The sequence below is a fragment of the Harpia harpyja genome, chromosome 8 (assembly GCF_026419915.1).
Source record: "Harpia harpyja isolate bHarHar1 chromosome 8, bHarHar1 primary haplotype, whole genome shotgun sequence".
Lineage (NCBI taxonomy): Eukaryota > Metazoa > Chordata > Aves > Accipitriformes > Accipitridae > Harpia > Harpia harpyja.
Genome location: NC_068947.1, coordinates 16,782,950 through 16,797,105, shown reverse-complemented (window position 1 = coordinate 16,797,105; position 14,156 = coordinate 16,782,950). Strand labels below are relative to the sequence as shown.

General features: G+C 40.4%; 2 protein-coding genes across 2 annotated transcripts in view; one reads left to right on the top strand and one right to left on the bottom strand.

Annotated features, from left to right (window-relative positions):
- Positions 1-1,901, top strand: part of LOC128144715 (trifunctional purine biosynthetic protein adenosine-3-like) — a 28,164-nt gene extending 26,263 nt beyond the window's left edge. Inside the window, 1 exon segment of the mRNA XM_052793867.1 lies at positions 1-1,901. Within this exon segment, the coding sequence (XP_052649827.1) occupies positions 1-24 (24 nt within the window). The 3' untranslated portion in view covers positions 25-1,901.
- An 821-nt stretch (positions 1,902-2,722) lies between these two features.
- Positions 2,723-14,156, bottom strand: part of GART (phosphoribosylglycinamide formyltransferase, phosphoribosylglycinamide synthetase, phosphoribosylaminoimidazole synthetase) — a 34,915-nt gene continuing 23,481 nt past the window's right edge. Inside the window, exons 15-22 of the mRNA XM_052793863.1 lie at positions 13,366-13,614; positions 12,861-13,013; positions 11,507-11,710; positions 11,015-11,146; positions 10,260-10,390; positions 8,581-8,722; positions 5,380-5,495; positions 2,723-4,144 (exon numbers count right to left, since the gene is read on the bottom strand). Coding sequence (XP_052649823.1) covers positions 3,962-4,144; positions 5,380-5,495; positions 8,581-8,722; positions 10,260-10,390; positions 11,015-11,146; positions 11,507-11,710; positions 12,861-13,013; positions 13,366-13,614 — 1,310 coding nt within the window. The 3' untranslated portion in view covers positions 2,723-3,961. The remainder of the gene's footprint in view (positions 4,145-5,379; positions 5,496-8,580; positions 8,723-10,259; positions 10,391-11,014; positions 11,147-11,506; positions 11,711-12,860; positions 13,014-13,365; positions 13,615-14,156) is intronic.

Here is a 14,156-nt window from a genome sequence, read left to right as displayed (position 1 = left end):
GAGACTGCACATCCTCTCTCGTAGCTCTGGAGCCTCAAGAAAATGATGTGGTGTAGCCAGTTTAATGAGTGGCTTGCTCTCTGCTCATCTTTCCCTCCTCCCTCCTCCTCCCTGCCCTCCATGTGCTTCTCTTTGCAGGCATATCAGTGTCACAGGTTTCCATTCTGAGCCGTGATTCTTTTCCCTTAGCTTGCAGCTTTAGTTACACTCCTTTTGCAAAATTGGCGGTGGAAGCCAAGATATCATTTCAGATTTTGAATTTCTTTTTGTTCTGTTTTTTCATCTGTAAAGGACATACTGTGTTACAAGTCAAAGAGGGGGCTTCAGCTGTAAAAGTGGTCTAGTGCTTCAGAGGGAAATTAATTCTTCCAAGGGATCAATTTTTATTGGCTGCATCACATTGCAGAGCACCAAGAGCTTCACAAAGCAACCACAAACAGGAACCATGCTGCTGCAAGAGGGTGACCAGCTCCTGTTGGATGGAAGAGGCCAGACATGTTGGGGCAGATCAGAAGTGAGGCCCAGCCTGGCACAGTGTGGATTTGGGAGTGAACAAGCATTAGGGACGAATGTATAGTTCTGTGGGAGAAGGTGGGAGCCTACAAAGACCTCATCCTTGTGATCCCCACCACCGTGGGAGCGCCTCACGGTACACTGGAGAAGCAGACATGTAAACATGCACCTCTGTGGGAGCCAGTCTAGTGAGCTGCCAAGCACAAGATCCGAAGGCCAAAAAGGCAGGGAACCTTCAGAAGGCAAACCAAAATGAAACAAACTCCCTTTCACAGATTGTCAATATGATGTAATAGTGCGTACTGAACATACATGTAGACACTTTCCCCTGCTCCTTGAAAGGGAGGGGTGCATAGACATTCCCAGAATTTCATATTAAAACATTTTGATCTTGAGGGATGAAAATTTGATTAGAGGGACTAGAAACACCAGATTTCAGGCATTTTTTCTTCCTTAATCTTTGAAATCAGCAGAACAAGACATCCTCAGCTTAACTTGCAGTAGCAGGAAAATCTGTTTTCTTTGTTGATTGAATGATTGGCTTGGTCCAGGGAGTCGCTGCTGTTAAATAAGCCTTTTGCTGTGGAAGCTTTTTTTATATCTGCTGGAATAATGACTTGCATGCAAGTAACAAATCAGAGGAAGAAAGCTAGCTAAGAAGCTACTTGAACAAACTAGAACAGAAGTAGCCAGAACTGAATTTTCCAGAGGAGGGATCGCTAACAGCCATTAGATGCAGTGAAAAAAATGCATTCTTCTTTTGGTATTACCTATACTGTACTAGTAAGGGGCATACTGTATATCTTGCTCTTGGCTGTATCAGGCTGTTTGAGAATATGAGTCAGCTCCAGTTAGAAAGTCTAAATTTTTCTTTTTTTTTTTTTTTTTTTTAATGTGTAGCTAGTGGTGTTTCAGGAGGGGAGAAAGATTCAGTTCCCTCCTGTAAGCTTTGCCATTTATGTACAGAAATCTGTATTTGTCTCTTGCACTCCAATGACTGGAGCAAGGAACATGTATTTTTCATGATCTGGGAGAAATAGGAAGAACTGTAACAAGGCAAGATTAACAAATGTTTGGTATATATAGATAATTTTTATGATAAACACATTGCTTAGTTTGCTTTCAGTCTGTTGTAACTGTGTAGTAACTTCCTGTTGTATATTATTTGAATTGCATAGCATGCATGACTGAATGTTCCAAACTCAACAAATAAAATGTTAAAAGAGAATAGGGTGCTAGTTATTGTGCTCTGATAGGTCTCCAGGTGATCACTATGGTATTGAACAACTCCTTCTCTAATTGTGTTCCTGGCATCCCTCTGAGATTGGGTGTGGTGATAGTCTATGAATCTATTTAATTCTTTTTACAGAGTGGTAACTGAAGCAAAGCCATCTAGCCAAAGATCTGGTTCACAATGAAATTCCTTTTTATGCATTTGTAGAAATGCCGATAGGTGCTTAAATCCCATTTGTCATCAGCCTTAGATGGCAAAATACCCGAGTCTTCATCAAGCTGTCTGTGATGGTGTGGGGTATTGGCTTTGGAGTGCCTGGGTCTTCCGCTGTTGGCCTTGCTGGCAGTGCTTAAACTGCTTTTAAAATAATGTTTTATTTATTAACTGTACAGGTACTGATTTCACCCCTAGTAGTCTTACTCCTTCTAACACATGAGTTAACTTAGGTACAATTTCTTTTGACTTGTAAAATGTTTATTTTGTCATGACTAAGGCACTGAACTTGTGCGGGCTGAACCCCTCCCAGAGCTGGATGCTCCCTGCATCTTTTGCATTCTCACTGAGACAGGCTGCATTTCAAGCCTTGGTGGGCAGTTTGCCTGCAGGGGAGGCAGTTCTGTGAGAGGGCAGGTTTGTAAAGAAAAATGCTGGGATGAAGGCTTAGCTTTTATTCTTTGCCCTTTACAAGCAAATTAAATTTGACCATGTCATTTTCCTCTGTATTTGCTTGAGCTTTATCTTCGGTGACAAATGATGACAGGAATATTTTGTCAGCAAGTTTCTTCATCATGGACCATCTGGCCACTGAAACAGTAGTCACCACACTCCACGAATCATTACTAACTTATGCAGGATTGCACACATCTGTAACCTCACAAACTGATTTACAGTTGCTGCACTGTAGACGAAGTTAAATTCTGTTTCACAAACTCCTCCTCCAGCTTATACCCCTGGTAAAGGAATTCCAAGGAAAGATTTTGATATCTAATTTTTTAACTTTATTAGACTTTATTTCAAATCCAAATTGAGATTTTGTCAACATGGAAGCACCATAAGGACATCAGTGCACAGAATACAAATCAGCTTTCTCTGTGTTAAAGGGGAGCTCTAAAACATACATAATCAGCTTCAGTCAGATGCTTCTGGTTTGTATTTGATTATTTTAGTAAATACATCAAAATGTTTTCACAACTATACTAAAACATTAAGAGAAAACCAGGTGTTTTTTCACAAGAGTTGAGCTGTACGAAAAACCTCATTGTTTTCAGAATGATAGCATTTACTGGGTTTCCATCAGTATTATTCCAGGTGAAAATACTGTTCCAAGAATAAAGGCACTTAACTTTAGCATAATTTCTGAAGAATGTCTCACAAGCCAAGAACACATTTTGTATCTAGTCCTAACTCCCTTTCTGCTCATTCAAAAAAAACCCCAACCCAACCCTTTTGGTTCTGGACAAATCTGTAAGGGGAATTCATATGGGGATTCACATGGGGATGCTCGAAGGCAAACGGTCAGCAGACATTTAATTCTATTTAGCATCTGATTGATAGTAGGTCCAATATTTGAAATTACAGGATATGTCCAGAATCTGGGCCAGACAAGATCTACCACCATTAAAACAGAAACTGTATGGAAAAAAATCCATTTTACTATGTGCAGGAATAGTTAGTGTTTTGGGAGGCCAGCTTTTCTTGTTTTGGCTAGAGGTTTTTATTTTTTTGCCTTTAGCCGTCTCTTCCATTGTACTAGTTCCATTACTTTTCCTCGCAAACACTTCACAGCATATGAAAAGAGAATCCCCTGTTACAGCCTGTATGGTCTGTTAGAGAGTAATACTGATGTTCCTAAGTTAATCTCAGAGATGCTCAGATCTCTCTGTAACCAACTGAATAGGGTTTTTTTTTTGCTAAGAAAGTGATTGAGAACCGAAATGTTAGCCAAGGAAGTGATTATAATTAGGAAGCATGTAACAGAGCCATTGCTGAAACTACTGAGAACAGCCCCCTGCCTTAATATTCCTGTTTGTGGCTTTCTCCGGATTTTACTTTGAATCTTTAACCATTTGAGTGAGAACCTGACATGGTAAACTCTGTGTTGAGGACACTTTGTGAAGAGAATAGAGCGTGTGTGTTATTAGGCTGTGACCTCAGTTTTGATCAATTAAGGCACCCCAGCTCTCCCATCTGAGGACGCTGGTGGACACGCTGCTCCTACTTCCAGTAGATCTTGCCAGCTTCCCCCACCTGTACGGCCCCGCTGGCGACAAGCTGCAGAGCAGCTGGGAAGGCCCGGTGCTCGGCCTCCTTCACCCTTTCGGACAGGGTCTCCACCGTGTCACCAACCTTAACTGGAACAGCCTCTTGGAAAATGATTGCTCCAGCGTCAACTTCCTCCTGTAAAAGCAATAGCCAGAAAGTCTGTACGGTTGAAAGAGGAGAGAGAAGGGGGCCCAGCTGTATGACAATGAATGCAATCCAGCTGCCTCGGGGATCTGTTTATCATTACGCTAGTACAGGAAACATGAATTTGGGCTAGTGTGAGGACTGCAGAAAAGGTGCTGGCACTCACATTGGCCTGTGAGGAACTAACAGAAGTATAGGGTTCAAAGAAAAAGAGGAGGTAGGCAGAACACCAGTGAGTAGCATTTCTGCTACAGAAAACAACAAAAGCCATGTTAACTGGGGACATGACAGGCTAAATAGGACAAAATGATGACATTTCAATTCAGAAGAGTGAATTAGCCAAGCTTTGGCACAGAGCTGGACTAGAAGTCCCAGCAGATCTTTCTTTTGCATGTTAATGAGGCAGATCCCTGCTGTTTAGTTATTGTTTCTCAGTACATTGCCACACAGAGAAGAAACCCGAAGTCATATCATGGAGAAAGGAATGCAATTTTTCCTTCTATCTGGAAAAATAGTTTTGTCTTTTTCCAAGAGAAAGCAAAAATCATGAGAACAGATTTCAGGAGCAGTGGAAAAGGGGAAGACAATCTGAAGAATGCAGCAGAGGAGGGGAGATTAGTCAACCCTGAGAACTGAACAAAATGGTAAAAATGCTCCCTGAACTGATAAGAATTTGCATCTTCCAAGTTGAGAGATCTCTGGCTTTTGTTTTCTTAGTTTTTGACTAACATAAATTGTTAAGTTTTTCTCTGTTCCCACAAACATTGGATTACTTCTTAACAAATCTAAGCTTCTTGTGCCATTTCCAGTGGTGTTTGTTGGGTTTTTTTCTTTTTCCTTTTTTCTTTTTCTTGAAAGCAACACATAAGGAAGGTTGTATAATAAAATCTAAGAAGTTGATGCTGTGTAGTAATAAAGATTTTGGGTTAGCCAAGGCCTTATATGAACTAGTACCCCCACTCCAACTGGTGGAAGGCAGCAGTGGGATGCTTAGGGAAGAAGTTAACTTAGGTAAAGCTTAAACTCCTGTATAGACTATTCATTTCAAGTTCCTTCTCCAGGGACAGCAAACTAAAGCACTATATTGTCTAATGATGTTATAAATGAACAAAGGAGAAAAGGTAATCAAACATGATGGTATACGGGTGTTCCAAGCAAGCTCTGAGGTGAAAAATCTTAAGACTAATGAATTATAGAGTTAAAGGAAGGGAGAAGGAAGTACTTACAGCGACAAAGTGTACAGTACAGCCTGTGACTCGGACTCCAGCTTGTAACACCAATTTGTGGGCATTTGCTCCCTTAAAAGAAGGCAGTAGAGATGGGTGGATGTTCAATATTTTTCCTGGAAAATTATAAGTGAGGTCATTGTCTTTTAGCATGCAGCCTTACCAGAGTGTTCAAAGTACCATAATCAACAGAGGAACAAAATACATTTGTGAAAAAGAGTTTTCATGACTTTTGCATACGTTTGTTTTTTGATGATACTGACAGATAACTAGCCCAAAGCATTTCAGAATGTCTCACTATTTCAGAAAAATCAAGGACAGCAATCAGTTACGAATAATTGCATGGCTAAAGCATATTTCTCCAGCGACTAATAATGATTAATTTTTTGGATGTAGCTGTCCTTTCCCTTGGCATCTTGTTCTTCTCTTCTTTGATCACAAGTACATTCCTCTTTCTCACAAACCCATCACCCTGAAGAAACTCAGTGCAGTTTCAAATGACATAACAGACCCCCCTGTGACAAAGCAAAAATTCTTTAGCCTGGACTTTTCCTCCACACCTGTTTTGGCTTAATAAAAAACAACAGCTGCTCATATAGGAGCCCTTCTCTCCGTCCTTCTGAAAAGCACCTGTCTACCGCTACTACTTTCCATGCGGAAAGTTGGCTGGAGGATCTTGAAATTGATAATGCTCTGATGCTCAACCAGGTGCGACCGTGGTTATAACCCTGGGAAGCCTGTACCTTACATCTCCCTTAAAAGAGACAGCATATGCCTGAGTTCCCACCTAGCTGTAAAGTAGGGGAGAGTGGCTGCCCGTGATCTCAGGGTCTCACCACTACAGCAATGCGACAGTTAAACCATGAGAAAACTTACTTTCTTCTGGCAGACTTCCCCTGTCTGCTCCTAATATGTCTGTGACAAATCCTCCCACCCATTCTGGACCACACTGAAGTCAAAAGGTGCTTGACAGCCCTAGATCTTCTCTTAGATTCAGTCCAAACCCTTACAGGATAAAAAAAAGTGGCCATCGATACTATTTATACCACAGTATGCTACACCCACACCGTCTCTGCATGTCTCCTGTTTAGGAAGACTGTATGTCATAAGGATTCATTGAACGCCAGCTAAATGCCAAGCAGCGAGACTGAGCTGACATATGCTGGCGGAGGCCGCGGTGTACCAAAATAGAGGCTTATGATTTTGTAATGTGAAGTGAAGGCCATTTCTGGCAGCACCATTCAAAACCTGCACTCTCACTGCAATAACTCATGCAGATACTGACCTGTGCAAATTAAAGAGGCAAATGTATTGACTGATCTTCAGTGGTATCCCGAATGTGGTTTGTATCTCAAAAATACCCCTTTTTAAGCATCAGCATCTCCCTGCCTGCTGCTTGAGCAAAAGGTATTCGGGACAGTGAGCTGAAAACAACACTCTGCACATCTGTATGAGTTTCCCCAGTTTCTCATTACAGCACTGTTGGAAACTGCTCTAAAGGAATGTGGCTTTCCGTTTGCTTGTTTTAGTTTTGTTTTTTAATCTGTCCTTTATGTTAACATTCAAAATTAACATTTCAGGGCCGTTAAACAAAGAAAGAGTTTCACAACTAACTTCATGTTCTATGCCCTTGTGACTGCAAGAAAAAGAAAAAGTAACAGCTTTTAAGACAGAAGCAACAAGAATTGATTACTCCTGGATAATTTAGGGTAGTCAGTGCCTAGGCATGGCTGGGTCAGAGTTTTACAGCAGGCTCCTGTTAGCTGGCACAGACCGCTGAGCTGAACTGAATGTTTGAGCTCACATCTAAGACCTAATTGAAGCATACTCTTGGTCAGAGCTCAGGTAGGTACCTGTTTTGAAGCTCAATTCAGTGCTGGACATCCAAAAAATCAGTCAGCCATCCTGTATCGAAGAAAGTCTTTTCCTTTGCTCTCAGGCCAGGTATACATGTAATGCAAATCCTGCACTGTGCAGGGTGATCATCAGCGCTGGAAGTGCTCTGTCCCTAAATCAAAGGGAACTAAACTCATCCTTTATTTGTACAAGATCTCTGCACTAGAGAAAGTTCTCTTCCATCCTCTACACAGATACTCTGCTCAAAACACATCTCCTGTAGTGAGGGATTCCTCTCTCCTAACTGCAGCTGTCTACAGCACAGACATTTACATCTTCATCTTCCGGACTCCATAACGGAGAGAAACAAGAACAATTCCTCTGACTTCTACTTTAGCTGACAGCTTTAGCATAAAATGAATTGCCTCCTAGGAATGCCTGGTTTGCTCCACTGATTCTAAAGAGAGGTTTCAAAAGGAGTTCAGGTGTAAAAGGTCTGTGTCATAGACACACCCAGGGTAACACAAAAGTCACCATGTGAACAATAAAGGCTGCCTGGAGAGCTGCAATGTATAGGCTGACCAGCCTTGTAACTGGTATGAGCAACAACTAGTTTTAAGTAACCATGACTGAACCCAAAGCAGAGCAAACAGTGAGAATAGCAGCTGTCTCTGTGTGATTCAGGACTCTAAAAGAAACAGAAAGAGATAATAATAATAAGAATGCAACTACTGGGGGAGGGAGAGCAGCCACTGAAGAAGGCTCTAACAAAGACCTGGAAAAATTGTAAGATGACCAGAATGGAGACACTGTGAACACTTTGGACAAACAAGAGCTGAATCTGTCTGTGAAACATGCCACCCTTGGATTCAGACAGCTCCTAGGATGTCTGACCAGAAGATTGAAGGTCTTGTTAACAGGACCTGCATACTGCTGCTCAGTTTTGCAGTTTTATATGCAGCCAAAGCAACTCATCTGTTAGGGAAAGGAATTCTCAGTGGCTGAATGCTCACCTCTCCCAAGCCAAGACCTACTGCTTAGGCAACAATTTGCCCTGCACCTCATGTTTGCAGAGGTCTAAAGTCTTCACAGCCTTATTTTAAAATATTTTCTAAGAAATCAAAGACTACAAGATCCGCATTTGCCCCTGACTTCCTTAAACCTCTGTGGAAATGATAGAGGGAAGGGAAAAAATACTGCCTTTCTCTTTCTCTTCCTTTTCCTTACAAGATGGGAAGAGTCTAGTTTCCTGCAAACCCAGAACTAATATGGTCCCTTTTCTATATTTTTCCCATTTTCTTTTTCCTGAGGGTAAGCTATAAAGTTACTGTTTTTTAAATGCATACACTACTAAGCTGTGCTTACCTTCCCATTTTTTGACAAAAGGACCTGACAGTATTCGCATAAATCCAGCCAGACAGATCAGTTCAACTGAGAATTCTTCAAGGACTTTGTCAACTGCACTGTCAAATTCAGTGCGACTTTCATACAATTTATGGTCAATAACCTGTGATAACCCAAAAGACAAAGAAATATGGACACGGTGTTAATTTAATCTAAAAGCCCTAAGTGCACAATGAAATGGTACCCTGGAGTAACAAACAAAAACCAAGTAAATCTCCATGTGTGGCTCAAGTTGGGTGCACATCCACAGCAAGAAGAACAGTTCATAAATACATGCAGCTGACAAACAAACATGTAGTCTTTATTCCTATCCATACAGAGCAATCATCAGAATAAACAAGAAGTTTTTTTTATTAGGCTCACAGCTGTAGGCCCCAGCATTTCGACACAATTTAACAACCTATAAATGTAGGTCATTAAGACAACCTAAAGCCTTACAATGATTTCACTCAATTTAAGGCCTCTGATAGTTTTAAGCAGTTGAACTTTGCTGAAAATTATATCACAAAACCTTGAAAGAAAGGCTAATCACAAACCCATAAAACAGTTCCTACTGCATAAGGTCAATATACTTGAAGTATTTTCCATTCAGGATACATGCCCTAATTTAAGCAGGAAGAAGGCAGTGCTAAATAACTTAAAACATCCACAGTCTTTTAAATAAAAGTGTTAATCCCTACCAGATTTACCATGGTAGTTTTGAAAAACCAGAACTGGTTAGCTGAAAAGGTGGCAGAGGGCACTAGAAATAGAGCCCAGCTCAGCACTGGGCTGAACTCTGCCAGGAACTACCAGGTAACAACCAGCACGGCATGTACTCCTCAGTGCCTCTGTTTCACCGCTCACTCTCCCTCTTAACCACTGAGACCAACAGCTCTCCCAGACTATATTTTTTTCCTCATTGTATGTTTGTTCTTCCCCTGCATACCATGGACATATTTCACTTGTGATCTTTGTGTACTCCCAAATAAGAGACAGCAGCTTTAACACTCAGATCCTGCTACTATTAAAGTTAATAACAAAGCTTGCCTTGGGACCAAATCTTCCCTATATCTGCAGTTATCAATGAAAAGTGACTGTAAAATGCTCCTAAGTCAGAACAGTAGCATTTCACATCTGTAATACAAATGACTGCACAAAGGGCAAAGTAATGCAGCACTGGATCCAGTGACACTAGGGAAAACACAGTTTGCTTTGAATGAATCCTGGAGAGCCTGAAGCAATGTCCATGGAGTCAGTGGAAGGTCCCACTGAGTTCGACCTCTCTATTTCATTAAAATGAACTACCACGTCTGTTTAGCATGTAATTTTAAAATTAAATTCAGATAAAATAGCTTGTTACGTTAGTAACTTTTTAAACTGTAACTCTGAAAGTTTTGCACTGGTTTAATATAATGACTGTTCCCGAAACTGTCAGGATTGCTGGCTGGCAGCATCTCTGAGAAGGAGAAGAGGAAGTATTTTGCTTCCCATGTTAGGTAGTTTGCCCAAGGGCACAAGTTCATGACAGACCAAAGAAGAAAAGCTAAGGCTTCCTATCAAACCATCTCTTACCCTAGTAAAACTCATTATCTCACAGTAGCTTCCTGCTATAGTCAGAGCTAATGATGGCTGGTTTTAAAAAGATGAGAAATACTTACCCTTGTAGGAATACCAGCTCTTTCAGCTTTCCTTAACCCTTCCACACCAGCTTTGTTAGAAAAAACAAGAACTATTTGTGCAAAACTGGTGGGCTTCTTTGTGCTATTTATGAGGGCTTCCAAGTTTGTGCCTATGAGTGAAAAAATAATTTATGAATCTCAAGTCATTCCTGGAGAATAAATACAGTTAACAGCTAGAAGAGGGTTTAAATAAGCAGCAATGTGGGTGAGACCCAATCCAAAAATTACTGATGTTAAAAATAATCCTTTTTTAATTGATCTTACTGGGAGCTGAATTTGACAGCTGGAGGCTACAGGGCTTTTACTAGCAATTAAATTTGTAAACTGTAATTTATGGTAGTGGAATGATGGTCTACTTCTTAGCAAGTGAGAATACTGGAAACCCTAGGAGTGCCTATATGGCAAGAAGAAATTCTGATCTATTTGTGAAATAATGCTGCTGTCCCTATAGTGCAATGCAGTAGTTGCTTGCATCTGGAGACATGCAGAAATTTGTAGATAAAATGAACACAGATGCAATTCATAGCCAGTTTGCAGCAGAGGTTAAAGATCATCCTGTTTGTGACTGAAATTAATCCAAGGGCAAAAACTATTCTGCCTGTTACTGAAAGCCTGTTAGAACCGTATCAGAGCTTCCATGGAGAATTGCAAGGACTTAAAGAGATTTTATATCTGAGCTGAAGTTACTTTTTCAATAGTCTGTTTTACACCGTGGTAAAGAACATAACTCTCACCTGTTCCAGAGATAAGGACAGCAACCTTCACTTTGTTTGTTTGGATTTTGCCTTGGATATGGCTGTGCACAGACAGGGACCTATTTGCTTGCAAGGCTCGAAGCAGATTATGGACTTTAACATGGGCAGAGCCTGAACACGTACAAGAAAAAAACCCACAACAAAACAACACATAAATAAAGGGAGAAACAGAGAGAGGAGAAAAGTACCCATGAAAAGAGATTAATGGCACTGCTTTACTTCTCATTTATTTATTTTTTATTTATTCTCTCTTATTACTTCTTATTTATTTATAGTTCTGGTGACATCTGACATTGCTGAGCACATGTTCTATGGACTAAGACTGAAATTGTGAGGACTGTAATTTTAATACCCTGTGCAAAAAAGCCATGGAGGTGTCAATTAAGAGATTTTCAGCTAACCTCCATGGAGACTCACCAGCTAAGGAATTTAGCTCTGCATTTTTTTTAAGGAAAATAAAAATTTAATAACCTTTTTGTAGGGAGACAACTTTCCCGATCAGCCAGGCTGCCTCGTGTCTCTGTATGTCCTTGAGGACCTGCTGAGCCAGCTCCTTCTGAACTACCAAGACAGCACCGATTCCACAATTAAATGTCCGAGTCATTTCCTCCTCAGAGAGGTTCCCTTCTTTATGGAGCCAGCAAAAGATTTCAGGAATCTTCCAGGTAAGAGCATCTGAAGAGAATTGAAAATACAAATGAGGAGTGGAAGTCACTACCAGTGGACAAATACTGTAATTATTAGAGTATTAAGAAGCAAGATCTGGATAGAAAGCATGGACAAAGTCCCACAGCAGCATTAGCTTGACTGAAACCAGCTTCCATGCATGGAAACAGGATGTTTTTTCCTTCCTTACTGAAAAAGACTTGGGAACAGAAACAAGTATCACTCTGGGAGGAAATTAATCATATTGCTTCACTGCAATCCATTAATCAGTAATTCAAAATGGGTTCTGAGGCAGCCTTTGGAAAATCTGCTTCTTGAAGGTGACAACTCTGCTTCTAGAGAAACTATCGTACCAGAACGATAGACTTAAAAACTGTCACAAAAGTCTTACACTGCCCCCAATTCCAACAAGGTAAGGATGATTTACAGCAGCATGAGAAATGCTTCTGGACATGCCACTGTAAAGGAACTCCAAAGACAGTAAGTTTCTTTCTTGTCATGTTATCTTTAAAATGGTATTACCCCCATTTATATATACTAGTGTCCACTATTGACAAGTGGAAGAGTGATTTACATGCAGTTCTGGAGTGCAAACTCAATATTAGTTCCCTTATTTTATTCTACAACCCCATGAACACTGCATAACCTATAGTAAGTCATTCACCTTTCCATACTACACTTCCTCCATAAGTGAAATACTCTTTCTAGCATACCTGATGAGATTGTGGTGAGGATTAATTAAGGTATGTTGAATAGCATGAGATGTACTTGAGCTAGTAACCATATTTGAGTACCAATTGAAGACTTCATGAGTATCATTTAATTAGCAATAATTTTGTAGGTTATTGCAAATGGTGACAGCTCACTTTGGATTGCTTTTAAAGTTGTTTTATTTTTGCAAGTATGGATAGAGTTTCCTAAAAAATGCAATAAGAAACACCACCAGGGGAAGTGAATTCAGTGGGTGGCAGTCTTAAGACTACAAAGTGTTTTGGCACAAGGAAAAATTCAGCAACAATGAAGAAAAAACTAAACATCTCTAGACAGGCAAGCCTAGCTCTTACAGTGCAAGTCAGTTGACATGGCCCCACGTACACAGGTTTCCACATCAATCCATATTAACATGAGGATGTTTCCATAGCTTTTCTTTTTATCTCACCTAAAGTGACACCAAAGGACTCTGGGAGAACTCTGGGGATGTTTTCCAGCAAGCCCCCTCCAGTGATGTGGGCATAGGCTTTCACATGGCCTGAGCGAAGGACAGGCAACAGAGTCTTACTGTAGATTTTAGTTGGGGTTAACAAGAGATCTCCTGTAGACGAAAAGAGGATGAAAGAAGACCAGTTACAGCACAGAAAGAAATGTTAATCAATATAAAATTGAGGAAATCTCAAAATATTATTTTGCTGGATACTAGTGAGCATTGTACTACAGAGAAAACCACAATGTTCTACATTTTTTGGCATATAATTAGTTATTTATCCCCCTCCCTTAATTTCTTTCCTGCTTAAGTGATTCACAAGAAAAAAGAAGATGAGAACGGAATAATTTTTTTAGCACCTTAGAAAAGTTACAAAAGCAAAGGCACAGACAAAACAATTGTGTGACATTTGCCTGTTTAGAACTTCAAGTTATAATGCAAAAAACTGCATTATAAGTGGTACCTAATGTCTGATCACCAGAGACACCAACTGGAGAAGAGAAATCGAATGATGACTTTTCCACAATCTTCCTTACAAGGCTGTACCCATTGCTGTGAACCCCAGAAGAAGCTACTCCAATAACCACATCTCCATCAGCAATTCTCTCCAGCTGGGGCAGCATCTGCCCTCGCTCCACTGCACCAACAGCAAAGCCAGCCAGGTCATACTCTCCAGGTGGATACATGCCTGGCATTTCAGCAGTTTCTCCTCCTATGGGAACCAAAAAAAGAGAAGGTGGGTGTTGGAAAACCAATGGCACCAGTAGGCATGCAATTTTTCAAAGTTTTAAACTCATAAGGCATTAACAGACTAGGTTTTTTAATTAGATAAACAAACATTAAAAATAATGAAAAACATGCTTGTCACAGGCCCTTCAATTGAACAAGCAATAGCAAATTGGGAAAGAACATTTCCTCCTCACTCTGACAACCAGTATAAAATTGCTGTGCATTCACATTTTAAAATCAAAGCATATATTTAGTGCTTCCTATTTCCAAATTTCTGCCAGGTTTAATATTCTCCATGAAAAACCTCCAAGATACAAGAGATACAAGAAACCCATACAAGGACATCAAAGGAACAACATAGCTATTAGTCTCACTTGCCTTCATAAAGATTTTGTATATAGCGCTATCCCTCCTGCCACTCCTGCCCACAACCTGGCCCTTGTTATCATGCCTACTCTGAGTATCTAAGGTTTATAGGCTGTTTTGGGAAAGCACCTCTAAAAGAGGACCTCTCCTACCCATCTG